This window comes from Alligator mississippiensis, chromosome 5 (genome assembly GCF_030867095.1).
Source record: "Alligator mississippiensis isolate rAllMis1 chromosome 5, rAllMis1, whole genome shotgun sequence".
NCBI lineage: Eukaryota > Metazoa > Chordata > Crocodylia > Alligatoridae > Alligator > Alligator mississippiensis.
Window position 1 is genome coordinate 143,350,247 of NC_081828.1, and position 27,480 is coordinate 143,377,726.

The 27,480-nt window shown below is 41.1% G+C and overlaps 1 protein-coding gene across 3 annotated transcripts in view; it reads right to left on the reverse strand.

Moving 5' to 3' along the window:
- Positions 1 to 27,480, reverse strand: part of TGFBR2 (transforming growth factor beta receptor 2) — a 70,781-nt gene that overhangs the window by 33,324 nt on the left and 9,977 nt on the right. For 2 of the 3 annotated variants that reach the window (XM_019497979.2, XM_006263606.4), the window contains exons 2-3: positions 2,628 to 2,799; positions 603 to 793 (exon numbers count right to left, since the gene is read on the reverse strand). In XM_019497979.2, coding sequence (XP_019353524.1) covers positions 603 to 793; positions 2,628 to 2,799 — 363 coding nt within the window. Of the gene's footprint in view, positions 1 to 602; positions 794 to 2,627; positions 2,800 to 10,335; positions 10,370 to 27,480 lie in introns of those variants that run through there. The other variant, XM_019497980.1, reaches the window with a different exon arrangement.

The window sequence follows — 27,480 nt, forward strand, 5'->3', positions numbered from 1 at the left end:
GGCACACACCCACCTTTTCTGACCCCTGATCCTCTGCCTGACAATAGCATTTAGTAGAGATCCTTCAAACTCAATAAGCAAGCTCCCTTTCCCCCATCAGGTGACATGACACACACTGAAATTTTGGATTATAAATACCAAACATTCAAATTTGGAGCAATTTTAAATAGCAAATATGCAAGGAAAAATAATAAAAATGTACACATAGAAAAAAGTTAAATTAATTGAAAATATTAATAACATGAATTAATTATCTGTGAAATGGGTTATGGACGTAATGGACAAAGTAATGATTACTGGAAATTCAACCATTTCATTAAGAATGAATTTATGGGCACATTAAAAACATAAAACCTCTCACTGGATGCATTAGATTTGAACCTGAAGGCATTCATCTTAAGTATTGGTAGCAAACCTCTGGGAACTCTAAACTCATAATAATATTGAAAGAAATGTATTGTTTTCTTGACTTTCCTCCTTCTCAGTGGAGGAGATGAGCAGAGATCTCTAACAGGATGTTCTGGGCTACAGGAAGCCTGAAAGAAAAATCCCATATTTTGCCCAGAAGTAGGAGTGGATAGAAGGGGGAAAAAAAAGCTTACCATCTGAAAAAATGGGCATATCATTGCATTCTTCATCTTTGCAGGAGCACATATACATCAATCCTCCTTCTGCCTTCTTTTCTCTCATCGAACATTTTTTTGAGTTGTAGTCTTCTAAATGATAGCCATAGAGTGGCTTTTTGGGATCATGGCATATTGTTTCTAAAGTTACATTTTCATCATTCTGTCTCCTAAAATTTAAAAGAAGAATTACAAACTACAAAGATGACTACTATATAACAAGAACAGATGAGTTTCACCCAGAAAGTGTCTTAAGAGGAACTGATTTCCTGCAGATGTAGTAAATTTAGCTTTTTCCACAGTGAGGATTTACATGCAGCAATGCTACTAGACTTCAATGAGGGTAGCTAGGCCAGCACACACTGCTTCTGAAAATCTCGCCCCAAATAACTCAAACTAAAGGTAGACTGACCTGCTTTTCATCTCAGAATATTTTTGGTTCAGGGTTGAGGCAAGGGTAAGACATCTTTTTAGCTAAACCTTTTCAGTGGCACCTAGATTTGCCCAGTTCCTATTTCTAGAACCTAACGCATTTTACCTAAGGACAATGGACCCTCAGTAGATGGTATGCATAAGCTTGTGATTAGGAGATTCCTTTGCTCTCCTCCCACTCCTGAGTTTTTGGCATCTATGGTTACAATCCTAGCCAGTAAAAAATATGTAGCAAATTATAGAAGGGAAAAGAGTTTCTTGAAGTCTGTGGAATTTTTGGAATTAGCTTTTTTTCTTTTTACATTTAATATCTGCAATGATCATATGATTAAGCATGAGCATGTTTCTTTAAAAGTATGAAACTGGTAGAAAACAGGAATTACAAAACTGACCTATACTTTCTATTTTTTTCCTGTTTGTGTGTGTGTGTGTTTTTTTTGCCTACCTTTTTTTGCCTACCTTTCATGTAAGATGCAAAGTGTGGAATAAGAACTCACAAACAAGAACTCACGAACTGGCTTGTCTTTTGGACAGACATTCAGTAAAAAAATCCAGAGAATCTCTCCAACTGCATTATGTTAACTTTGTAGCAGTCAGTAATTAATTACACACGTATTATTCAGGGGCACTAAGACTGAATAGTACACTGGACTGTTTTGACGTTTCAAGTGCCCATGTTCATTCACACTGGACAGCCTTTCAAGTGTACAAATATAACAAATTTATCAATGGATTGATCAAGTGCACTTTCACATAATTGGTCCTAATTAGACCCCAGAGTTAACATCCATTTAAATGTAAATGAATGAAAAAACCCATGACTTCATGCTTCTGCCCCTGTCTGGCTAGGAGCTGAAAGCTTTTCATTGCCAAGGCTGGCTTAATGTGTATACAAAAGGAAGAACCTGATCATTTTCAGACTGGAATGTAAGCTTAGATTCAATAAGCTCTTCAGTAATGCTTCACAAGTCATTAATTTTTACATGTCCAAGCTTTCTTCTGTCCCAGGTAGAGGTCATAGGGTCTCCAAAAAACTACATATAAACAAGAGGTAGCATATAAAATAAAAGAATCCTTTCCCTATCTCTTACACAGGAAAAGCACCTCCAATCACACATGGCATGTAAGGCTTTCATGATCGATGTGTATTATACAAATGATAGGGTTAGTTTCCTGTTTAATGATTGACTTGAAATACAGTTACGCCCCTTCATTCACATAAACTAATACTACCATGAAATTCTCTCTGAGTCTTAAATTTATTTCTACTGTCAGAGTGCTGTGGATAGACTCAGTTTGATGGTCTGAGGAAAAAACGCGATTCTTTTAACAAGAGCATGTAGTTGGAACAGAACTATTTAAAAAAACACATTGCATATCAGAATTTTTGTTAACTTCAAGCACCCTTCAGCCTGCTGAGCAAAGTTGAGTCAGAGGCTAGAGCATACAGCATGTTATGGTGACAGTATATGGAGTACATGTTCCAAAAGAGGGTTTGAATATCTTGACAATAAGGGAAAATTCTAAATAGTTAGAAAAGTGGATACTTGGCCGCACAAAAAATGAACTTACCATACAGCCGCACAAACTTCACTGTCATTTTCACAGATGGAAGTGATGTTGCAGTTGCTATTGCACTGACCTTTGTTTGAGCAGGTGGTCACCTTAACATCACAGAATTTGCATAGTGCATTCAGTTTATATCCATTGCCTCTACTTACATCCATAGATTGGATAACTTCAACTGGAGAGGGGAGAGAGAAAAATAAAATACCTTAGTTACTGTGGCACATCAGACTGCATTAGAGCTGTAGCAAACTAGCAAACTTCCTTTATAGTTAAGGACACCTCCAGTTTACCTAAATGGAAAATTCCCTTTAACAACTTGACAGGTGCCATTGGTGTTCTGTCAAAGCATCATTCAAAGTGCTAATTTCCCTCAATTCCCTTTCACAGCAGTGTTAACTGAAAATTCTTTCTACCCTACCTAAAAGTACCATACTATAACAGTCACCTCATTCTATTTTGAATATAGAGGTACAGTCCCTGGTAAATTATATTCCCAACATACAAGAAGTTGCAACTTCTTCTGAGTAGCCTGGCAACCCAGGATAGCACAAAGTATCAGATTCTGGGAAATCTGGGGGGTGGGGGTGACAACCATAATATTCATCTGGATGTACACCATGGGTAGGGACAGCAGTTACATGTAAACTGGTTGAAATGATCAGAAACTGGTTTAAACTTGTAACACAACAGAACCTCAGTGCACATAATCCAGTTTCAAAATGGCTGAAACTGGTTTAAGATAAACCTGGTTGAATGTAGTATCAGACTTAACTGATTTGGGTCAAACCAGTTTATGAAACTACTGTCCCAGACCCGTTCCTGGTTCAAGTTAAATCAGAGTCCCCCAGCATGCTTTCCAGCCCTGGGCTGGGTTGTGCTGTCTACTCCAGAGAGCAGGGCTGGCCCTGCCCCTCTGCTTCCCAGCTGGAGCAGTGAGGGCTAGCTGACAAAGGGGTGAGGGGGGCGGGGGCAAGCCCAATCTATGCCCAATCTATGCCCCCTGCTCCCCCATCCCCAGCAAACCCCATCGGGGGGGGGGGGGAGCTAAACACCCGTCCCCCCATTAAAACGTACTGCTGGTTGTAACTGTGGACTACAAATCTCAGAGGGGCCTGGAAGCAGGAAGAAACAGTGATGAACAACCCTGCAAAGTCCTGCTGCTGTAATTCTGGACTGCAAATCCCAGAGACCTTGGGGGCAGCAGGAATAGGAAGTGAATACACAGCTAGAGAGCCACGCTCTAGTGTCCCCCACCCTCTCTGGCTTCCGGTCCGAGTCTTTGCAGGCATGTGGCTGGATTCCTGAATCAAAGGTAAATGTCTGCTCACTTCCGTTTCAATTTCATTTGTGCAGTTTAAACTAACCTGCAAAGGCTGAATTGATTCAGTCTCGGGCTTTTTGACAGCCTGTACCTAGCCCATGAGCTTGCTATGCCATGAACACTGCCCATAATAGGACTCTTGGTCACATAACAAATTTCTAGGTCAAGGCAGGTGGTGCTTTAAACTGGTACCAACTGAAGGGTATGGGTTGAAACTCAAACTAGTAATACAATGGGGCTGTGGCTACTTATGCAGCTAATCCCATCACTATGTGCTGCTTGAATGTTATGGTGCAGCGTGGTTGCTCTCACTGGAGTGGGGCTAACTTCTAGTATAAGTGATTTGTATCATACTGCAGTGAAGATATAACCTGTAGACATCTACGTTCCAACTGACCCATGGACTGGCCTTTTGGCTAGTGTTTCTTTATGTAGTCATTGATAGCAAGTAACCAATTACTTGATTTCTGGATACTTCACAAAGGTCTTGGCCTTTTGTTTACTTCAGTTTGGTAGTAATAAAGGGATGAGCAATCTTTCCCTCTATGTATAACATTCAGGAAACATTTTTAAATGTTATTTTTAAATCCCATCATGGTTGTAAAGAACAGAAAATGCCACGGATTTTTTGAAAACGAAATTTTTTTTAATGCGTGGATTTTTTTAAAAACTAAAATTAACACGGAAGTAAAAGGAAGTAGACTTTGAATACAACAGTTTAAATACAATTTAATTGGTAGGTTTCCACAAAATTGCATGAAATCAATTTAAAGACAGTCTATTTATTATTAACACTTTTGTTGCAGCCCCTTGCATGTTAAAACTATATTCATTAGGCATTCTAGGGCCACACGTTATTACTTAATATTAGAGGGAATCAGGGTATCATAATTCCCCCACTCTTCTGCATTAGGGCTAGAGACAGACATTACACACAAACTGGTATAAGTGATCAGAAACTGGTTTAAACCTGTTGCAGAGAAGATGTTCAGTGCACATAAACCAGTTTAAAAATGGCTGAAACTGGTTTGAGATAAACCTGGTTGAATGTAGTATCAGACTTAACTGGTTTGACTCAGACTGGTTTAAGCAATGTCTGTCCCAGACCCCTTGCTGGTTTAAGATAAACCAGACACCCCAGCATCCCAGCATGCTCTCTGGGCTTGCTAGGATTCTCTGCTTCACAGCAGGGTTGGCCCTTCCCCCTACTCCCTGGGCAGAGCTCCTTTGGCACAGACTTGCAGACACAGCAGCGTCTGCTGGTTTTCCTGTGCCCCCTTCCCCTCTTCTCCCCTCCCCCCCCCCCTTTCACCACGTGCTGCTTAAGCAGGGATCCCTTCCTCCCCTCTCACACAGCACGGACCACAGTCAGCACATGGTATGCTAGCATTATATAAGGCTCTGGCAGAGACTGCAAACACAGCAGGGTCTGCTGGATTCCCCCTACCCTACCCCTCCACCTACTGAAGCAGGAATCCCTCCCATCTCCCATAGCACAGACCCCAGCCACACACACCCTAGGCATGTGGTGTGCTAGCTAATGCCAAGAGGTGCCTGTATGTGTGTATCTCCAATTTCATTGGGACAGGGCTTTTGGAGCTGATTAACAGGTCACTTGGGTAAGCTGGTTAAGAACAGCTTACCCAAGCCTGGGTGGGGGGGCACTTTTCCGAGGCTTAAGCTGGGGGGGGGGGGGGGGGGGCCCTGGTAGTTGTGCGGGTGCTTTGTTTGCACCCTCCATACTTGATTGGGCATTAAAGCCCAGGTGGCAGGAATTCCGGACACCAGGTCAACCCAATGCATTCCTATGGGGACTTTCAAGTAATGGAAGAGAGGCTACTGTTTTGCTAATTTTGTGATAAATACTCTAATTAGCTCCAGGCTACCTAGCTCCCCTGTCAGATTGCTGCAGACAGTCTGACAAGCAGGGAGGGAATTTGAAAAGCTCCCTATAATCAACAGATGCATGCACTGCACCCCGCCTTTCCCTCCCCCCACCTTGTCTCAGAGTGCTAGCAAGGGTCTGGGAGCTGACAACTCTCCCGCCCCTTGAGCAACCAGCAGCAAAAAGCTGGGGATAGTGCAGGCAAATCTCCCTACTGACTGCGAAAGTCTTGCCAGGGCCTGGCTGCAGCCCCCTCAGCTCCACTCTGTGCAAGGGAAGGGGGGACTGCTCCTGTGTCCCCTGGTTTCTAGCCTGAGCCACTGCAGGCATGTGCCTGAATTTCTTCAATCCAGAGAGATTGTCTGTATGGTTGGAAACCAGTTCACCCTAGGCAGGTTAGACTAACCCGCAAAGGTTGAATCAGTTCAGGCTCAGGCTTTTTGAATCTCTGTCCCTAGCCTAGCAGTGCAATCTAGTTTTCTTTCTAGAACTTTCTTATTTTACTATTAGGAGTGTGTTACTATAGGAATTAAATAAACATGCTTTTCTTCAAAAGGAAAAAGTTCTTATGATAAATTGTTGAGGGGATCTTTGCACCACCACTGTAAGAGATATACAGAGAAGAGATGCCTTCATTTCTTTCTTTCTCCTTCAGCCAAGCAACACCTCTTCCTTTTCTTTCTTAGAACACAGTGGTCCTGATATTACTGCAATTAAAACAATCAGCAAAACTTTCACCAATTTTGAGTGGTTCAGGAGAAGTTTCTATGTTCTGAGGAAGGACAGAATGAGCTCACTTGAAGTTTTCATTAGGGTGGAGCATCCTGGCAAAACATTACAAGCTGACTGGATTTTAGGCCTTAGGTGAACACTTTTATTAATGTATTTGTGTTGCAATAATTCCCAAAAGGATTGAAGTCATATCAAACTAGATGCTGAACAAACACAAAGAGGGGGATGCAAGCACTTCATAATCAAACATATTATAAGAGGTCTAGTAATTAATTAATCATTGAAAATTATTTGCTTTACATGTAATGGTGCCTTTACTTTAACAAACACTTAAGATATATTATTAGCACTATTCATCATCCCACTTGCAGTAGCACTGAGAAGTCCAAACAAGTTCAGCAATACCCCAATGCATTACATATAATGCAGTAAGAGTCTATCCTTGACCCTAAAACCAGACATTAGATAGGGCAGACCCAGGATGCATGAAAGGAGATATTATTATCCACTTTTTACTGAAGGGAAGACTGAGGTCTGAGAAATAAGTGGCTTGCTCAAGGTTAGAGGAAATCAGTGGCAGAACCTAGAATAGAACCTATATCTCCTGACACCCAGTATAGTGCCTTAACAGCCTGAGCATGCTTCCTCGTTTGCCATGTAATGAGCAACAATTTAAGTTTGTATTTCAATACTCATCTTTAGGACAGCATTAGCTAAAGGCATAACTTGAGTGTTCCCCAAAAACTGACTTCTGTTCTCATGGAGAACCAGGCATGGCTATTGGTTGCACACTGCTAATCCCAAACTAGTTAACACAGCAATACCAGCAAGCCCTTAGACAAGCCTTTGCTAAACATACTGTGTTTGTTGACAGACTGAGCCAGATTCAGTGTTGGCCTTGATTACACCAGCTTCTGCCAAGACTTACCCACTGTAAGAAATCCATGATAGTATATTTGGACTCACTCCAAGACGAAACCTCCATTTCAGGCAACCAGATTTAAAAATTAGCTCATGCTGAGAAACAGCCCAGTTTAACATAAAATCCACGCAAAAGCCCACAAACACTGGGAGTTGTAGGGTCAGTAGAAAGTCAAAGAAAGAAAACTGGATAGCACTATCAACTTAATTCTAAACATTTATGGACAAAAAGAGGTTTTTAGGACTTCCAGAATGACTGAACTTGGAGTTCTGTTTTAAAAGGGAATCCAGAGCACCTGGGAGGTCAGTAGCTCAGTTGCTATTCTCTTCACAAAAATGTGCGACAGAACAAAAGGGTGTGTGTATGTGTGCAAACTTTTTCCATTTAAATTCAAGATCTAATCTGAAATGCTGGCACTTGGAGACAGACTATGTTTTTCTTTCTATTGTTATAGTGCTCTAAACAGGTGTTGATGTGTCATTCATTATTTCAGCTCAGCTTTGGCTACCCTGACAGCTCAGATGACTGTTTCATTCCAAATGAATTAGAGTGCAGCTTCACTTTCTGCAGTCAAGCATTTATTTAAAAGTCATCAGTTTGATTCCAGCATGTTATCTGTACACAAAATCTGGATCCAGGTATGAACCTGGACCCATCTCAGTTTTCTAAGAGGCCATAGAAAGCCACTGAATCTGGGTTGAGCAGTGGCATTAACTCCTTGGCAGCTGGTGCCAACCCAACATCTCAACAGCCATAACAAGAAGCCCCACCATCTGGATCTGGAGGTAGGCTGGCTGCCCTGCGAGAAGTCCCATGCTCCAGATCAAGTTCATCAACTCATTTGAGTTTGACACACTTGGCCCAGAGCCTGACAGTGGTAGGGATTTCTCTAAGGGAGAACATTACTTGCTCATGCCCTGTTATACCTAGAAGCAATGAGTGGTTGATTAATAGCTAGCTTGCTCCTCTTTTGGCAGTAAATTGCATTTATAACATGTGTTACTAGATTCATTATTCCCATGTTCATGTTCTAACTGTTGATACTAAGGCTTTATTGTATTCAGCAGGGTAACTGAAGTCATGTAGACTTTTTGACTAGAAGTTGGTTCTAGCTTCCAAGATTGGAGCCCAGGGCTGGTGTCCCTATCGCCCTGCCTCCTACTTGGTTAAGAATTGTAAGACAATATCTTTAGCCTTGGTTCACTCCCTAGCTGTTGCTTTTCTGGAATGTAAAAGTATGCCTCGCCCACAGACTAGCAACTGTCTTTATGTTGTCTGTACTGTTTGTGGACATGTCTGTAGCCTAACACCTCAGGCTACAGTTTATGTTAGTTTTATTTATTTAGTATTATTTCAAGACTGTCAAAATATAAATAAAATCCACCAATATGTTTTATTTGTCCAGAATACCTGCATTGAAGCCTCACATGAGCTCAAGGGAGGCCTTCAAAAAGCACAAGCAAACTGGTTTTTAGGATCCTATCTTGTGCCATATATGCATACCTATTGCATATCTCTTCTTGCCTGATTTTCTGTTAAGGAATTGTGCACAGAATAGTATATCTGAGCTGAATCCCCTCCCTTAGAAAAGCATGCTGGGGAAGGTGAATAGAATGGGAGATTCAGCAGTTCATGGTAGGCATTGATTTGAGGCCTCACACTCTACATTGTAGGAAGGGAGATATCTTAGTTACGGGGGCAGGAGCCACCATGCAGAGACAACACAGCTCTAGGGAGACTGATCTCATCTGGACTATGGAAAATGCCCTAGCTGTATTACATTATAAGTGGGTGGAAGTATCAATCACAGTACAACAGAGAGCATATTCCCTGCTTTGCTGCTTATTCCCACTTTATTGCCCATAACCAGAAGAGGGCTTTATTTGTGCTGAATGCTACTGCATCCACGTTGTACAAAAGAAGGGAGAACAGCGCAATAGAAACAACCCTTTTTTGCCTGTGCGCATGTTGCCTTCCAAGCCCTGGGGATCTTTCCTCAGCAGGATGATCTGGATCTGTATGTTAAGATCTGCTATCATCCTGCTGCTCTTTCTTATCTACAGAAATTTCCTTCAGTAATGTAAGGAGGAAGTGGCAGTATATCACCAACTATAAACATGTAAAAACCATGAGTCAGGCTCCACAAAAGCATAAGACTGGCTTTAAAAAATAAAAGGAAAAAATAAAAACAGTAACAAATATCTTGGTCCTTTTTTATTCACCACCTGGTCTCTGAGCCTTTGGGATGCATTTGAATCATGTCTTCAAGCTTTTGGCTACAAAAACTGTGGGTTGGAAACTTCCCACATAAAAAAATTTAAACAATTTTTTACTCAATCACAGGAGTCCAAGAGCTGGCACTTTAAGAAGGTTGCCAGGTATAATAAGATTCATGATAAAGTCATGAGAATTGGCAATATTATCACAAACATTCAAGACATAAAACATATTCACTATAATAGGTATTTCTATGTTTAATGCTAGCATGGGTTAAAACAAGAGTTAGGCAGCAGTAATGCAATGGAACAAACTATAATTTACCATAAAGTAGGGTTGCTTTTTTTTTTCTTTTAGGTAAGAACTCTTGTTTTTATTAATAGATATATCTTAAATGTGAAACATTAGGATGTTATTCCGGTTCATTAGAAATCTGTTTACATGCCTGTCTATTTAGCTCCTTCACTGAGTGCTGCAGAAACAAAAGCTTCAACAAGACATGCCAACAAGCTCAGAAACATCTACTAGGATAAAAAACATTCTTTATAAATAATTTAGAGCCCTTCTACAGTGACGAAGACTTCTTGCCCTGTGAAATTTCAAAACACAAAAGTGAAGAAAATGCTGCAACTACCTTTGGTGCCACAGTTCATTTGTTCATATTTGTGCACTCTCTCTCTCTGTTTCTCTCTCTCTGTGACATTGCAAGTGGCTGGTCTGAAACTCCTTATGACATGGAGAGCATGATGTCACCAGAGAGCAGATAGGCAGCAGGAGCAATTAAAGTCTCTCTTTGTACAAATATTCTATATTTGCAATAAAAAAGGAAAGGGAAAAAACAGACTCTGTAAAAATGTTACAAAACAGAATATTATTTAGTATTTCCCATGAGATAGTGCTGGCTTTTCACAAAGCTTCCACAGAAGTGTTTAGATATTTTGTTGTTATGAATAGTGAATCTCTAATTTGATAAATCCAAGTGCCTGTTCCTGCAAAGTAGAGGCACAAAGGGTGGTACATGAGAGCATAAAGGGCTTGATACTGCACATGGACTTACATTTTTTTTCCAAGGACTTGATCCAGCTCTAAGTGATGATGACAAAGAGGAAGAGAGAAAGCAAGGGAATCCAGTCTTGTAAAGAACTTAATGGCAAAGTGCTTTGCAAAATTGGAAAAAGTGTATCGTTGGGTGCTCACCTCCACGTCTCCAGTCACCGGCCTGTCTTTCTCCTCATAATGCTTTTGATTTTGAGGGGTCGGGCATACAACATGTTTCTACTTGTTGTGGAAAACAGTCACAATTATGTCACTGTTACCAAACAAACTGTACTGCTGACCAGTCTTTTTTTCAGGCCTCTACCCATCACCCTCAGTGTAGAGGTTTTCTCACTGTCACACTGGTCTCTTGGTTACAGTCAACATGCATAAATAGTGGTTTACCTCATTATGTCTGACTTAGATTCAGGGCTTGAAGTTTGACCCCTCCAAGAGCAATGATACAGTTAATACAGTGACTGAACAGTCTTGTTAAAGAAAAATATAATTTACCTACTTCATAATTGTATATTAAAAACAGAAACAGACTAGGTGCATGTCTAGCGTACTGTGTGTATAACTGTAACTCAGGCTTACTGTGTCTTCTACATGGGGACACTGGAAGGGTAAACTCCATCTCAACACTTTCATAGATCTTAATATATGTCAGTCTGTCCCCTGGTTAGATTGCACTCCCTTGACAGTCCTTAGCTACTTGCCGCCTTATTCTCAAGAAACATTTTAATGGCTTACTTCTCTTTTGATCTCTAGCTTTATATCCTGTCAAAATAGCTATGCTCATGCCACTGCCTTGTAATTGGCCCCAATGTTTGCTGGAATGTCTTCATCCAAAACTATTGTGTTGCCTTCCTGTTTGTTTCTTCCACAGTCCCATTGAACTATATCACTACTTCTGTATAAAAAAAAACAAAGTTCAATGGATGGAGGGCGGGAAAAAGAGTGCCCTGAGGAAGAGTACTTTTTGCCCAAAAGCCTAACTATATATAATTGCTCCAATAAAAGTATCACCAAAAAAACCCACCTTGCTTCTTGTCTATTTCCTGGACCATCGCAGCTACAATATTCCAACTCTACTATACAGAAGAAAGTCTTGTGACCTCTCAATACCCAATAACACTCACCTTCACTGACCAGGTTACATATTTTCTTTAAGCGGTTACCATCCTTGAGTCACTAACACTGTCACATAATATCTCCATATCTGCTACTCTTGGTGCTTATCCTTAGTAGAAAGTTTCACAAAAACTAAGGGTGTGCAAAATGGGTTGTATTACATTTGGATTTGGATTCGGCCTGAATTGGGACAGTGATTCGGATCACTGTCCCTGATTCGATTTGGCCAAATCTGAAGATTTGATGCTGATTCAGAGAATCAGTGATTTGGACATAGACACAGCTTTAAATGTTTTTTCTTCATACCTTGAGGTACCAGGCGCAGATTGTGAACGCTGTGATGCTGGGGTGGATGAAGTGTCCCACAGGAGCTGGGTGCCCCCCCCCCCCCCGCCGTGTGCTCAGTGGTGAACCCAGAAGTGGACCGGAAGCACTTCTGGTCCTCCTGCCAGGGAGCCCCCTCATCCTCATCCTCCCTCCCCCAGCTTGGGAAAAAAAAAATAACCTAGTGCTCTCTAAAGTGAAAATCTATTCTACTAGTTGGAACATTAAAAACATCCTTTTACTCACCCTTTTAAAAATGCTTTAGTTTTTAGTTTAAAAATGCCATAATTTTAAAATTATGGGCCTGATTCTCCTGGCACTTACACTATTGCAAATGAGGAAAACTCCAATAAATGGGCTCACTTTTCTGGTATGGAGGGGCAGCTTGATATCAAGGGAGCAGCTCATTGATGGGCGTTGAGGTGACTTAAGAGTCCACTCCTTGAGCCACAGATTTATCTGCAGAAGTTGCACGTCTTTCCACAGGGGAGAATAGACTGCAGGTAGGATTCCTCTCCTGTTCTTTTCTCTGTCTGCTCTCTCTTCTCTGCTTTGAGGGCAAGATGCTTTCCCTCAAAGTAGGCTGCTGCTTGGTTGAAGTTGCAGTTCCACTGGAGCCAGTTAGCAGCCAGCTCCTCCCAGCTCTTGATGTCCGTATCTGTCTTTTTGAGGCATGCTTACAATGCATCCTTGTATCATTTTCTCTGGATGCCAGATCTCAGACCACAACTAAGCTGGGAGTACGGCATTTATTTTAAGAGTCAAGAGTCAGGCATTTGCACACAATGTCTGGTTCAGCAAAGCTGGTGTTTGAGGATCGTGGACTCAATGCTGATAACACTGGCTTCAGCAAGGATGCTATTCTTTGTGAGGTGATCTTCCTATTAGAGGATTTTCTGGAGGCACTGCTGGCAATGGTAGATCACCCATGTTTCATATCCGTATAGGAGAGTGGGGATGATGATGACTGCATTGTAGACCTGAATCTCGATGTCTTTCTGGATATCATGATCACTAAAAACATACCAAGGCAATTTTTCAAAGGAGGTACTTGTACAACAAATCCTTCACTGGATCTCCTCAATGTTTACTTTCAGAGAGGGGGCTACCAAGGTTAGGAAAGTGCTCAGCTACCTCCAAGGTCTTTCCCTTGATAGCAATTTAAGGAAGGATGTCACATTCATGGTTTGGAGCAGGCTGTCTGAAATCAAGGACAATAAGAAGTCCTTTAGGTATACAGGGAGCAGGAGGAAGACCAAGGGAAATGTGGGTCCCTTGAAGAAGGGGACTAGACAGTTGATAAAAGACAGTCAGGAGAAAGCTGAACTCCTTAATGAATACTTTGCATTGGTGTTCCTGCATACAAATGGTGGTCGCCCACCTGGTTGGATACTGGATGGATGCGGGGGAAGGCGACTGCAAACCAATGGTCAGTGTTGGACTGATGAGCAAGCACTTAGAGTGGCTGAATGTATTCAAGTTGGCAGGACTGGATGGACTACATCCAAGAGTGCTGAGGGAATTGACTGGAGTCATTGTGGGACCATTGGTGAAGTTATTTGAAGACTCCTGGTACTCAGAAGAGGTCCCGGAAGACTGGAAAAGGGCCATTGTGCTTCCAATTCCTAACTTCATTTTTTAACCATCTTGTCTATTTCTTATAGTTTTTGTCTGTGAACTGAATGCATACTGCTGTAACATTTTCCCAAACTTTCCAATAAGGTTGATGGATGAACTCCATGGCTAGGTGGGAAGTAACAGAGCATGAGTTGGGATGAGCAAGATAGCATCTAGGAATCTTTGTTTATTTTACTACAAAGACAGCACGTCACATGCATGTCCTTTTAGTGTGGTGTGATGCTATGAAGTGAAGATGATATATAATGTTTTTGTTTTCCAGTCCCCTGTTCTGATTGAAAATTGTTATGCAACTCTAAGCATGCTGTCTGACCTGTGTTTGCAAAGAGCAGGGTTTGGCACAGGTATAAGGGAAATGTGAACTCCTGAGGGCAGGTGAACTCAGGAGATAGGGAAATTACTTGTGTCAGCATTGTGCCAACACTTGAGAACATGGATGGGTTCACAATGAATTGAAGGAGTGCTGAAACAGATCTAAGCTATTCCTTATTGCATTTATTTACAGCAGACATACTCATACAAGTTGAAACCTCACTTATCTTAACTATCTTAACACAAACAAATCTTTGCTGAGTTGGAGCTGAGGCCCTCTCTTTCATTGTCAGTTAGAGCAATTTTTGGTCTCTCCCTTCTCTGGATGATACATCTAGCTTGGATAGATTTGTTTTTGAGGAACCACAAAAGATCCTGCAATGGCAGGAAAGTAGGACCATGAGAGGTTGGACCACAGAAGACTTCCATTGCCTGGAAGAAACTATGCATATCATGTTAGTAAGCATAGAACTGAATCTTCTTGGCTTTATCTTGTCACCACTGTTTTTGTATTTGTCTCCTTCTGCTGAGATGAGGTGTCATCTTGCCAAGTAGAATGAGTTCTTCTCTTCTGGTCGGCTTGGATCTTGATGTTGCTCTTATCAAACCAATCTTGGTTGCTATAAGCAGCATACAGCATTGAACAATCAAGAACATAACGTGTGGATTATTTTTTCAAGTTAAAATAAACAGGTTTAACTTTTGGATGTTATGGATGTATGGAGGTCTGAAAACCTTGCTGGCCAGTGCTTGATTTGGAGACAAACAGTGTATCTAGAACATTAGCATCCATCTGCTCCATGTGGTCTCATTCCTTGAAATAAGTAGGATTGATAGCTTTGGGTTGGTATTTGTATGGCTAACTTTTATCTGGCCAGTAAAAAAAGTATCCTGAAGCTCTGTTTCCTTTTATATTCTTGCTTGTACCATGAAAGCTACAGTTATTTCATCTGAATCAGAGTTGAGGGGATATAAATAGTTCAGACTTGTACAAATATTATTTTTAGTTTAAATACTCTGAAAATAGAAAGCAGCCATGCAATTAAAAACAGTGCTCTCAAAAACAGAAAAGGAGGCAAGGATTTTACTATAGAAGAGTTATATTTTTTCTTTCTGTGAGAAACGAACAAACAAACAATATCTTAAAATATATACAGTACTATTACAAACTCACTGGATTTGAAAGACAGAGAGCACAGCAGTGTCACTAAAAAGGCATGCATCGGTGCTACTTTACAGTAACACCAGTTACTGCGCATTAGTTTAGTACTTGATTATACAAGTACTAAATTTAATGCACAGTAACAACAGCACATTAAAAATGTGTAGACATGCCCAGTATGAACTGTACAGCTCCATTTGAATGAAAATCATAGCAAACTTGAAGTTCCAAGCAGGCCGCATTGAGTTTCTGAATCCTTCCTAGACTCTCTTCTCAGCCAATTAAGAGATATGTTTATAGCAACATGCTATTTTTTTCCTTCAAATGGCCACAACAAATCTAAGCTAACTTAAAAATATGAAAGAACTTCTTATTTCTGTATGATAAAGTCCATGGGAAGTCAGCTGTCTTGAAAGAGGCACAGTTTTCCCCAAAATGAAGACAGAGCTATAAGAATGCTTAGATTGACTGAACAGCTGTTCAATACACTTTCAGAGACCTGTGTTCACTATATCTATCACCAGTGCAAGATCCCACACACCAATGTCATAAATGTGAACTAGTATACTTTTTGGACAAGCTGCAAAACCATTTAACAATTATGTTATTTCCTGTAGCAACACAATATTCTCTGAATTGGCAAATGCCCCTATCACTTGTTTTGAACATTTACCGAATATACTCAATGTCATATACAAACTGGGAGCAAGGATCAAAATTCAAGGCTTTCTCCATCCCAGGGCAATGCCATCCTCATTGGGCCACACACCTCATTTGCTCCCCCTCTGACCACTTGACTCTTCACTCCTGACTCTCCAATGTCTAGTTTTAACAGGAGGGGTAACAGGAACCCTCAATACCTTTCTAGACTGTGAGTTGGTGGTTAAGGTACTTTGCTAGGAAATAGGAGGTATGGGTTCAAACCCACCTGGCTTGGGAAGGTCTAGAACCTGACTTACTCAATTCCAAGGCATGTGTCTTATGCAGGTTATTAGGCTAAAAGATGGGTGGGCTGCCTTCCTTTCAGCTCAGAGAAACTTTTCACATCACTTCTGCTGTGGAACCCCTACCGCTGACTCCATGGGCCATGTGAGCTGATACAGAGCCAGTCAGTGAACCATTTCCCTGCCTGCTCTGCCATTACACCCAATCTGTTTGCAGAATCCCTGATGACCTAGTGTAGAAGCCCACAGGGTTCCACAGAACACAGCTTGAAAACTATTCTTCTAGCTAATCATGGGTTTTCTTTGACTAAGGATCTGGGAACTCACACAAGGCTTTTCCAGTTTCCTAGATAGATTAGGATTGCAGAGTACAAATGGAGTTAGAGTTTTCAGCAAAGTACTTCTGAACATATGCAGAAGGCCAAAAATAGAAATGTGTTTTTCCAGCAGTGCAGGCATACCATGCCACTTATGGTATGCCTGCACTGCTGGATGGCACTCAATGCTGGCACTGAGAACTAAGTCCCACCTACCAGCTCCCATTCCACATGCTCTAAACCTAGAAATGAGGCACTGAAAATCCCCCTCCCATCACCGTTGTATATGCTATGGGTGTGCATGGGTATAAGCATTGGTGTGTGTGTCACTCCAGAGTGTCTTCACTTCCTCACCTCTGATGTTAGAACATGCAGCATCTACATGTGTGCCAGACTGCACAGTTGTTACTGCACCGTCCCAATGCTGCTTGGGTTTTTTCCTATGCTACTGTGCAGTAGCAATGAACTCATTGAAACTGCACAGTAGTGTCAGCATCATGCTTTGTGTCCACTGATGCTACATCATTGTAGCAATGAGCTAGGGTGACATAGCTCATCACTACAGCGATGTAGTGTCTTGTGTAGATGCTCCCACAGAGTAGGAACAGGTAGATGGAACTTAGTTTTCAGTAGTGATCTTGAGTGCCCTAGAAGCAGCATAGACATGTTCTCATATGTTGGAAGTGGATTACAATCTTGCAGGCAAAATGTAGCATTTTGATTAATTACAGAACAAAACATCTCCAAGACCTCTTGAAACTACTGTTCTGAAAGCTGCTAAATACATATACAGTGGACGGTGATGTTTCTAAGCAAAAAATGTGCGAACTAAGATGACTAAAGTAAGTATTTATCTTGGTAAGTGATAAGTCTTTCCAAAATTTGACTCTGTATTTTACAAAGGGTTCATATAAGCCAGTATATGACTAGAGAAGATTAAATACTCAAAGAGACTACAGAATGTTTTCAGACCCTTTCTGGTCTGAAAAGATAAATGATATGACCTTTCCTAAAAGAGTTTTTTGTTTTGTTTATGCAGAGGAAGTGAAGCTCAGAGTAAGGCTGTGACAATATGCACCAAAAGACAGGAAGCTGAAAGCTCAGGCCTGATACTCCATCCTCCAAAGGGCTGGGTAGCTTTCTGAATGAAAGAGAAAGTATTAATCTTATCTTTGAATTTCCTCATATTTTGTTTTAAGTCATATACCCTTACTGTTATCGAGGCAAAGCTTCTGTGCAACTCTTACAGTAAGGACAACTGTCACAGAGCATAAGCAGAGTTAGACCCGTGGTTCTCAGCCTTTTTAGATTAAGGCATTCCTCAACAGACAAGGCACCCCTCTATAACTTTTCTGAATTAAGCAGCATCCCATTTCAAAACTAATTTATTTATTACAGTGATTACCTACTTGCAGAAGGACTTGACAATATGGGTTGGGGGAGCAGCCAGGCAAGGAGAGCCTGAGCTTGCCCTTATCTGCTTATCTCTTCAACCTCCTGTGGCACTCTTCACAGGACCTTGTGTCACCCTGATTGAGAATCAGCTAGACACCTGAACAGAGAAATTCTGAATATGTGGAGCTGGCCAAAATGTAAACACTTAAAGAAATCTTGATATTTTGGGGCTTGGTAGCTGTGGTGTTGGGTGGATTAGGATTGTATTTAGCAAGTCAAACACCGTAAAACCATGTAAGTGCTACTTATAACATGCCTACATTACTGATGTCCAGCATTCCCTCTAAGCTATGTGGTATGTGCGACCGCGCAGGCGTGCTCATGCCACACTACCAGACACACCTGAGCAGCCATGCAACTTGGAGGAAACAGTGCTGATGTCCATATGTATATCCCTTGTGTGCCTTACAACCCAAACCGTGTGAAGCAGTAGTTTCAGTTTGAAGCATGCCTTCTAATGGCATTCGTTCTGGGGACACAGTACATTTCCTTAGGACTGTTAGCGAGTACAGACCTTCAGGCCCACAGCACATTCAGCCTTAATGGATTTTACTAAAGAAACTCTCCCTCTCAAATACTCCCTCTTTGATAGCTAATTTTTAAGAACATTAGTGATTGCAAGACACTGCATGTTTGCAGGATGATAATTAAATATTTCCCCACTGGAGGAGCTCTTTGACCTCTTAGTGAGTACTTGCCAGCTTGTTTATCAGATACCCCAGGAGAGTCTTACTCAAAAGAAAGGAAGAATGCTTTTTATGGATAAGGTATTGGACTGGGGCTCTGGAGTTCTGGGTTCTGTCATCTCTGATACAGACTGCCTGTGTGACCAAAAAAGAGTCATTTCAGCCAACATTTAAAAAAAGCCTCTATATAGTTGAAGGGCCATCTTGAAATACTTATAGGAGGATTTGATAGATATTTGCAGAGCACTGAGATTTCCATGGCAGCTAAGTTTGGGAAAATAAAGGTGTCTCAAATCAGTCAACTGAGATTACTGTATTTGAAAATTCTGGCCTTAATGTCTCTCTGCCAGTTTCCTCAACTGTAAAGGAAAATAATGCATTTTTCTTACTTGGCAGGGATTTGGAGTTTATTCCATTAAACATCAGTAAAATATATTTGTTTTCTTGAAATGAAGATGCTTTATATATAGTGAAAAAGATTGTATTAAGTATCTCTAGTTTCTTTCTCTTGTTTGGTTTGCATGGGATGATCACCCATGAGTTTACTGTAGATAAATGCTACAAAGACAAAGGAGAGTTCAGTCAAATCACCACAGCACTGCCTTGCTGTAGGGGAAAAACCTTGTGCAACTTGGTGGTTTTGAAGAGTTCCCACTCACAAACTTGATCAAGTGCTGCCTGAAATTTGCCACCAGTCTGGGAAAACAGCTTGTGAGTTTCAAGAAGTGTAAAATGTATTTTCATAAGATCTGAGTTAAGCCCCAAGAGTGGATGCTAGATTAAAAAAAAAGAACAAATCAAAAGCAGTTCTAAAATACAACACTGTGTTTGGTTTGAATCTGTTCCTACAGATTAAAATGTCACATTCACACACGGGTAGTGTTTCATAATTATGAAGCAAGGAGGTAAAAATGGCAAAAGTAAGAACTAAAAACGTTTTGGTTAAGACTGAGCTGTTTAGAGTATGTAAATTACAATCCTGCTGCTAACATGATTTTTATTTTTACTGAGATCAAGAATTTCATACTAAAGTTTCTAGCTTTTTTTCCAGGCATGAGTCCACGTTACACATCTCAAAACTGGTCTTACACAAATGCATCTCAGAATCTTTGGTGCCAGATTTTAAGGCACTTAAAGGTACCGGAGTCCTCCGTGCAATGATTTATGGGCTGCTGCTTTGTGCATCTGATCAGCATCTGGTCATATTGTCAGTGTGATTCAATCAATGTATGTACCTAAGATTAGGAAGGATTGAGTAAATTGGTTTCAGCCAAACCCAGACACAACGTGTAGGAGGACTGTGATCTGCATACAGAGATCTTCCAATCTACATAGTAATCTGCATTAGATGCATGTGCATGAATTTATTCTTAGGTAACCACTCTGAAATTTTAAAAAGCTACTTTCCGACACAATGATAAATATGTGTACATTGATGTCCATTCCAAGATCAAGAGGTTCCCATGAAAATTGGCATCTGAATAGATTAACTGGTCAACAGCATTTCCAAACCTGCCCCAGCTACATAGTTACATGAGTCTGATACATAGGTAAATACTGTTCCAAATACAATGAGTATATTTATATTTTTGAGTGTATCCACTGTGACTATGTTTGACAATTTTGCATTTTCCTTATTGCTTAAATAAAAGAAAAAACAGCTCAACATGCAAAACATGTAACCAGAACTTACAAGCAACACTGAATGTACAGGTTTTGGTCAGGGGTTTTGTTCGAGCTCAATATATAGAAATAGGACTGTGTAGAATTTGATTAGATTTTGCAAACCTTCACATTTCAGAAGGGGAGGATTGGAGAGGGGGAAAGAGTTAAGTTCTTGAATTGTGTCTAAAAACATTATTGTAAGATACTACAGAAATAGTCCAATAACTATTATTTACTTATTGTAAATATAATATATAAATGGTGTAGTATATACCATTCTGATAATAGAAAAGAAATTGTATACTATTATATAGAGGCTGCATGTACCACTTCTGACCCACCCTAATTCATCCTCATGGAAAACTGTTTTGAATAAAAAGACTTTTTGCAAGCCTTCCTCCTTTTCACAAAGAGGAAATTCTCTGCCAGTCACTGATGGGCTAACAAGCTTTTCTGGAAACTGTGCAGAAAATCTGGCTGAGTGTAAGGAACCATTTTCTTGTAAAACATTGTTTATGGATAGTTTTATCCTCAAATAGCAAGTGTTTGAACGAGCCATTCAAGGAGGATTGTCTAAGAATGAAATTTCTCCCTTTCGTAAACCATCAGCTTAGTAAATCAACCTCAACAGAGAAAAGTTAGATGCAAATATAATTCTTTGGGAGCAAAATTACTTTGAATAGATTTGAGGAAAAATACGTATCTTTCTCAAATCTAGCAGCATGGATGGCTGTATTTGTCTCCGTCAGACTGCATACAAGAAAGAGAATAACAGAATTCAAGACCCCTGGGGTATGTTCACTTGATGGATGCTCTAATTTCCAACAAGCATTAATAGGAATGATAGAGGATGGAGAGGGCAGCAGACACCATCAAAACAGAGTCTATGAATGATAGCTGACATTCAAAAGTTTTTCATTTGGAGTCATGTATTTGGAGCCATCATGCTATGCCATAGGGTTATGGTCTATCAGATTTCCTGAGAGACATATATAGGACTGCCCCTAATCTCTCACAGGTTTCCTAGCATGTTTCCCTGTTAACAGCAATTGTAAAGGGGTTTACAACCGAATCCCTTGTGTTACCTGCCTACATCTGATTTAGCTGCTTGTAGGCCCCAAAGGGGAAAGAATCCAACTTCTCTTCCCTGGGTGGAGGGCTACTAGGTTTAAAAGGGGAATAAAAATCATGGACGAAATCCTGTCTCCATTTTCACCTCTGCTTTCATCCATAATTATGCCTTTTGTTCAACAGAACAATGGAGTCTGCCATTACCGTTATCCCCATAAAACTAACACCACAGAGGTATGTATGCCTGTTCGTAGCCTTCTTTTGGAGTACTTGTTTAATCTAGACTCATGAGGAATCCTAGGCCTCATCCTGTTCTGCTGCTGGACAATGTAGTGGCAGACAGCAGCAAACACCATGACAGTACCCTGGTGCTCCAGTCAGCCACTGTGTAGCCAGAGCACAAAATGTACTCTGAAAAGGCACTAGTTGCTGAAGGGATTGTGACAACCCCTGAAGTTTTATTGCATGTCAGAGATGTAAAGAAAATTTCCAACAGCACAGCCTTTTCAAATTTTTTAGAGGTCCTCAAATAAAAAAGTTTGAAAATCACTGATATAAAATATAGTGCCCATTGTGCTCAACCTCTTCAGTGCCAACTCTTTTTCTAGTCATGGTGAACCACTACATCAAATACATGCTGACTTCCTTTACACTCCCACAGCTGAACTGTGCATTTCTTCCCCATTTCCAAAGTTCATCACGGGGGCACAGAAGGGAATTGGTGAGTATTTATTCACCAAGGCGCCCCCGGGGGTTACAAGAAATAATGGCCACAAGCTAGCAGAGAGCAGATTTAGATTGGACATTAGGAAGAACTTCTTCACAGTTCGAGTGGCCAGGGTCTGGAACGGGCTCCCAAGGGAGGTGGTGCTCTCCCCTACCCTGGGGGTCTTCAAGAGGAGGTTAGATAACCATCTAGCTCGGGTCATCTAGACCCAGCACTCTTTCCTGCTTATGCAGGGGGTCGGACTCGATGATCTATTGAGGTCCCTTCCGACCCTAACATCTATGAATCTATGAATCCTGTTTCTTCACAAGTTTTAAATGTCTGGCAAACATCACCAAACTTCTAACTAGTTGAGCAGTTCTGTTGCCCTCCTTCCCAGTCTGTCGCATGTGATTAGTATGGCTCTGCCCTCTATGAGGTGGAGATGGGCCAGGCAGCCCTGCACCTCATCTACATATAAATTTTTGGAGAGTCCCAAGACATGACAAGAACACTTGGTTCCACTCATGAGTCTGAAGCTAATTTAGCATGTGGATCCTGTGTGCATGTGTATGTAGTGGAGGGGGTACATGGAGCACACACACATACTGAGCAGTGCTGGGCTATGGGGTCACTATGGCTTGAAACACTATTGGCTCTCCTAATACCCAGCTCAATGAACTGTATGGTAAGTCATGAGCCTTTTTTTCTCTGGACTAACAGCATGCCTAGCTTATACTATGTATACGCGGGCACCAAAGTGTGTTCATGGAGTGCCTGTGCTAAAACTTGCAATAGTTTGCAACATGTTAATGCATGTCAGTTTTGGACATCAAATGACTATGCATATGTTTATTTCAAAGTTAGTGTTTCTTGGTCCCTTCCATTTCAAATTTTCAAGTGAGGGATAAAAAGGGGGCAGGTAACTGCTGTGGGTCTGAGTCTGGGTCGGGGCCAGAGCCAGACCCACAGCAGTCTCCTGTCCCCCTCTTGTTCTCTGTAGCTTCTGCTCTCCCGTCTGTCCTTCCCTCACCCCTTTACTGTCATGTAGTTCACCTGACTCCCCAGCCACTATTTTCCCTGCTGTAGCAGTGGGAGGGGGATGAATTCAAGACAACCCTCCGATAATTAGATTCTATACCTGGAAAATTATAACAAATGTATTAATTGTTCATATATAGAATCTAATTATTGGGGGAATCATCTTATATTTGAGTTAATAGTTATTTAAAGTGAAGCATTACATCTCCAGTTTTAACAAGGAAGCTCCAATGACTTCAGTGATAGTGCCCTGAATTACACTGCCTGAGGATCTAGCCCTAAGTTTATTTGAGGCAAGCCAGATGCTTATGGAGACTCCTTGTGGTATATATTAATCTCCTGTTCACAAGTCACCAATTCTAATGCACCAGCAACTGGTAACAATTTTCATACTGTTTGATGCCCTCATGAAATGCTTAATGGGCTAATGACAAAAGTCACAAAACAACATCTCAACTGACAGTTATTAGGATGGCTATGCAATAAATGGACATAGAGACTGCACACTTAGAAGCTCTTTTCAACATCAGGACAAATCACAGTGTGGGGAAACATGCTCTGTCATTGTATGTGCTGTACCTGTTCAGTGGTAAGTGATGTTTGTTCTCTGGAGCTGTCAGTCTAGCACCTTTCACAAGTATTCAATTCCAACATAAATTAAAAAGTGTCTAATCAAACAGAAACATTCTAAGCTTTTGAAATTCAATCGCATTTTAGGGTATACTGAAAGAGTGCTTCGTAGAAAGCCAGACCTTTTTTTTAATTGTTTCAACGCACTTTTTTTTATAGCTTAGGCATATTTGAAATGCCGTTTCAAGGGGTTAGATGGCAAGTAGCTCAGCTGTTTGTTATTTCTAGAGAGTCTAGTCCAAATTTTGATTAGTTCACACATGAAATCACTTAAGTGGTGTTAACCTAGTACTTGATAAAAATTCAGAATGCAAGGCCAGAAAAGACTTACAGTTTTCTAGTCTTTCCATTTATATAACACAAATCAAATGATTCAACTCAGCAATTTCTGCATCAAGCCCATAAATTCTCTCAGCTATAATATGTCTTTTGAAAAGACATCCAGCCTAGATTTAAAAGCTAAGTCAGTGGGGGGACAACGTTTTTGGCAGGTGTACCACAGAGAAGCCCAGCACCTTCCCCAAGTTCCTGTGATCCTGTCCCCCTGCTCAATCTGGTTCTGCGCTTTCTGCACCCTCGCCCATCTGTCACTGTGCTCCCTGCTTCCTTCCTGATTTGCTATGTGCCACACACAGGCTGCCTATACTACAGGTTGGCCACTCCTGGACTAAGTACATGGAGGAATCATCACATTCCTGAACAAGTTGCTCCAAGGGTTATTTAACTCTTAACATTAAAAAGCTGTATTGTATTTCTGTCCTGAATTTGTTTAACCCTGGCACCCAGGCATTGAAATATCTTTTGCCACCTCATGGACTCCCTGCACAATTTATATTGAGCATCAGCCTTTATTCGGGGCTGGAAGGGCAGCATTGCTTACTCTAGTCATAGTTATTTGTTCCTTTATTTCTCAAGTGCAAGATATAACACAATTCTTTCCATTTGTAGAAAGACCAAGTTAGAGGAAGTGCGACTTGGCCACATAGCAAACAGTATTTATCAAAATAGCCAGGATAGAACAGATAGGCCATAAATGGTCAAGTTAAACAAGACAAGGCCACCTTAGAACATCACTGCTCCCCAGTGGCTCATAATACATGGAAGTTCTCATACAGAAAAGAACGAGGAAACAAATTAGTCGGAATTGTGTCTTGTTTAGCTTGGCAAAATATGTGAGAGGAGAAACAATGTAAAATGAATGGAGTTTCCTGAAGGCCTTGAGGACCCTCTCATCCAGAACTTCTGTTAAGGACTCACATTGCTTAAGACTTAAAATTTGGGTTCAAAAAGTGTTTCCTCAATTGCAATTACAGGCCACTTCCAAAGGACCACAGATGTGCAGTATGTGCAGCACCACACACTGCACATGCAGGCGTTCCCCGCACTGCTACCTTGCAGCACAGCAGGGTTTTTATAATCCTGGGAGATCCCAGGGTCAAAAAAACCCATGCCAAAAAACAAACAAATGGGGTGATGCACATGGCAGCAGCACATGCCTCTGAAAACCGGACCCTAGCCAGCCAGAGCCACACTCTGGCTACCAGCCAGGATCCTAGCTGTAGGAGCGCCATGGCTGCAGCTCCAAGACCCCCAGGACATTAGGTAAGACTGCTAGGGCCAGCACTTCGGGTAACTTGCCGTGCACCAGAGGGTACGTGGGTTGGGCATTCCTTGGGACTAAGTAGCAGTGGCACAAGGTGTGTCACTGCTACTAGTCCCCAGGGAAACTAACATCTGCGCTCATGTGGATGGGACCATAATATTTAAATAGTGAAAAAATTATCTCTATGCCCTTTTTTCAGGAGTTTTGCTTTCAAGTCTTTTACGGAAAAAAAACAAAACAAAACCCTAGAGACCGGAATAAATTATTGACACTAGTATTCCAATAAACTTATTAAAAGTTTAGTAATTTTTGAGAGATCTGTTAATTGCCAGATAGTACATTTGGAACTATAGACAGGAGAGTTTATTGAATTATGGTAAAAGCATAAAAGTACTTTAAGTATGACCTGGCCACATAGAAGTCAATGGAAGTTTTGTCACTGCACACAGCTGTAGGCTGGATATGTTGACCTTGCCCTGGTTTACTCTGTACTCCAAGGGAGCATTATAGGTGAATTCCTAAAGAAACTGCATACAAGTGGCAAGATAAAAAACAGGAAGATTAAAAAAACCTTAAGGTCTATAGACTGTAAGATCATTAGAGGCTGAAGCTGGAATTAGTCCTGGATGAGGACCAATATATTTTGCTTCAGTTTTGAATTGAATTGGAATGTGCATGTTTCCTTAAGGAAACGGTGTGACATGTTATAAGCAGGGATCCCAGTTTTGTATGGGCAGAGGCGACCTGAGCAGGGTGTGGGGCTGGGGCAAATCAACCTGTGAGGGGTCCTGCCCTCAGATGGTTGCCCCAGTAACCTCCCCACCCCTGGGATGGCCCTGTCCATGGGAAAAAAAGCAGAAAATCTATATGTAAAAAATACAAAAATCTGTGTTTTTCTGCGACCGACCAATAGTATGGCAGCATTCTGCGGTAAGCAATGGTATTTCTGCTCTCTTATTTTTGCCACAGTTTTTGCCTATCGGCCAATCACTAGCATGTGCTCCCTCCTCCCCCCACTGCTGATTGGTTGTTTGGCAAAAACCATGGCAAAATAAAAGAGAGCAAAAATGGTGCCACTCACTGCAGAATGCTGCTATCCTTTTGGTAGGTTGCAGAAAAATGCAGATTCTGTAATTTTCTGAGGTGAACAGAAAACTAAGGGCATTTTTACATATGCTCTGGGGTTGGGAGAGGGTGTGTTTTAATGAGGGTGACTCCAAAATCCACTCTAATTAAAGCACCCAGAGCATCTTGTGTATTAGCATCCCTGTACTTCAAAAAATGGCAGCAGGGGTGCTTTATCTAAAGCTCGTTGAACGTGCAACCTTCTGGCTTGTGTACTGGCACCCTAGGATCCCTGGGTATACTTATAAGTCAGTTGTATATGGTGGTGCAAAAAATGGCTCAAAACAAGTGAGGATATTAGCTATTCAATTGCTACCTCATAGTAGGATTTCATCCTAGGGATCTTTATACAGGGTGAGGTTGACTTTTACATCCCCCTTCTACATGCAGATTGCTAGATCTTGGGGAACCCATTGTTACTACAGAACAAAACCTTCAGTATTTGCAGGGATGAAAGCCCGACAGTGTCTGAAAGCAAGATTTGGGGAGAAACACTACTGAACAGTACAACTGGGTCCATTTTTCAAAAATACTGTCACTGTTACATTAGCTTGTACATATGTTTTTCTTACTGTACACTTGCATTGTGAAATACACAGGTATTGATAATGCATATTTGCCTGAGATCAGAGAGATGAAATTGGACTTTACATTTAAAGAAGGAACAGGGTCCTTGTAAGTGATGTAATTTTAAGGATATATGCACTAAGAGTTAATTTATTGTATCGTAATTCTCTTTAAGGTAGTTTTAACTTTCTGTACTAAAGGGCCTTTGTGATTTTGGTGGTTTGATCTCAGCTATACCTGTCTCTCAACCCTCTTATAAACACATACACACATTCACATATCTACATAAGCTACTGGATGGCAGGCGGTAACCAAGTGTCTGAGGTTCCATGGGACTATCTTGACAGTAGGGAATAACTGGAGC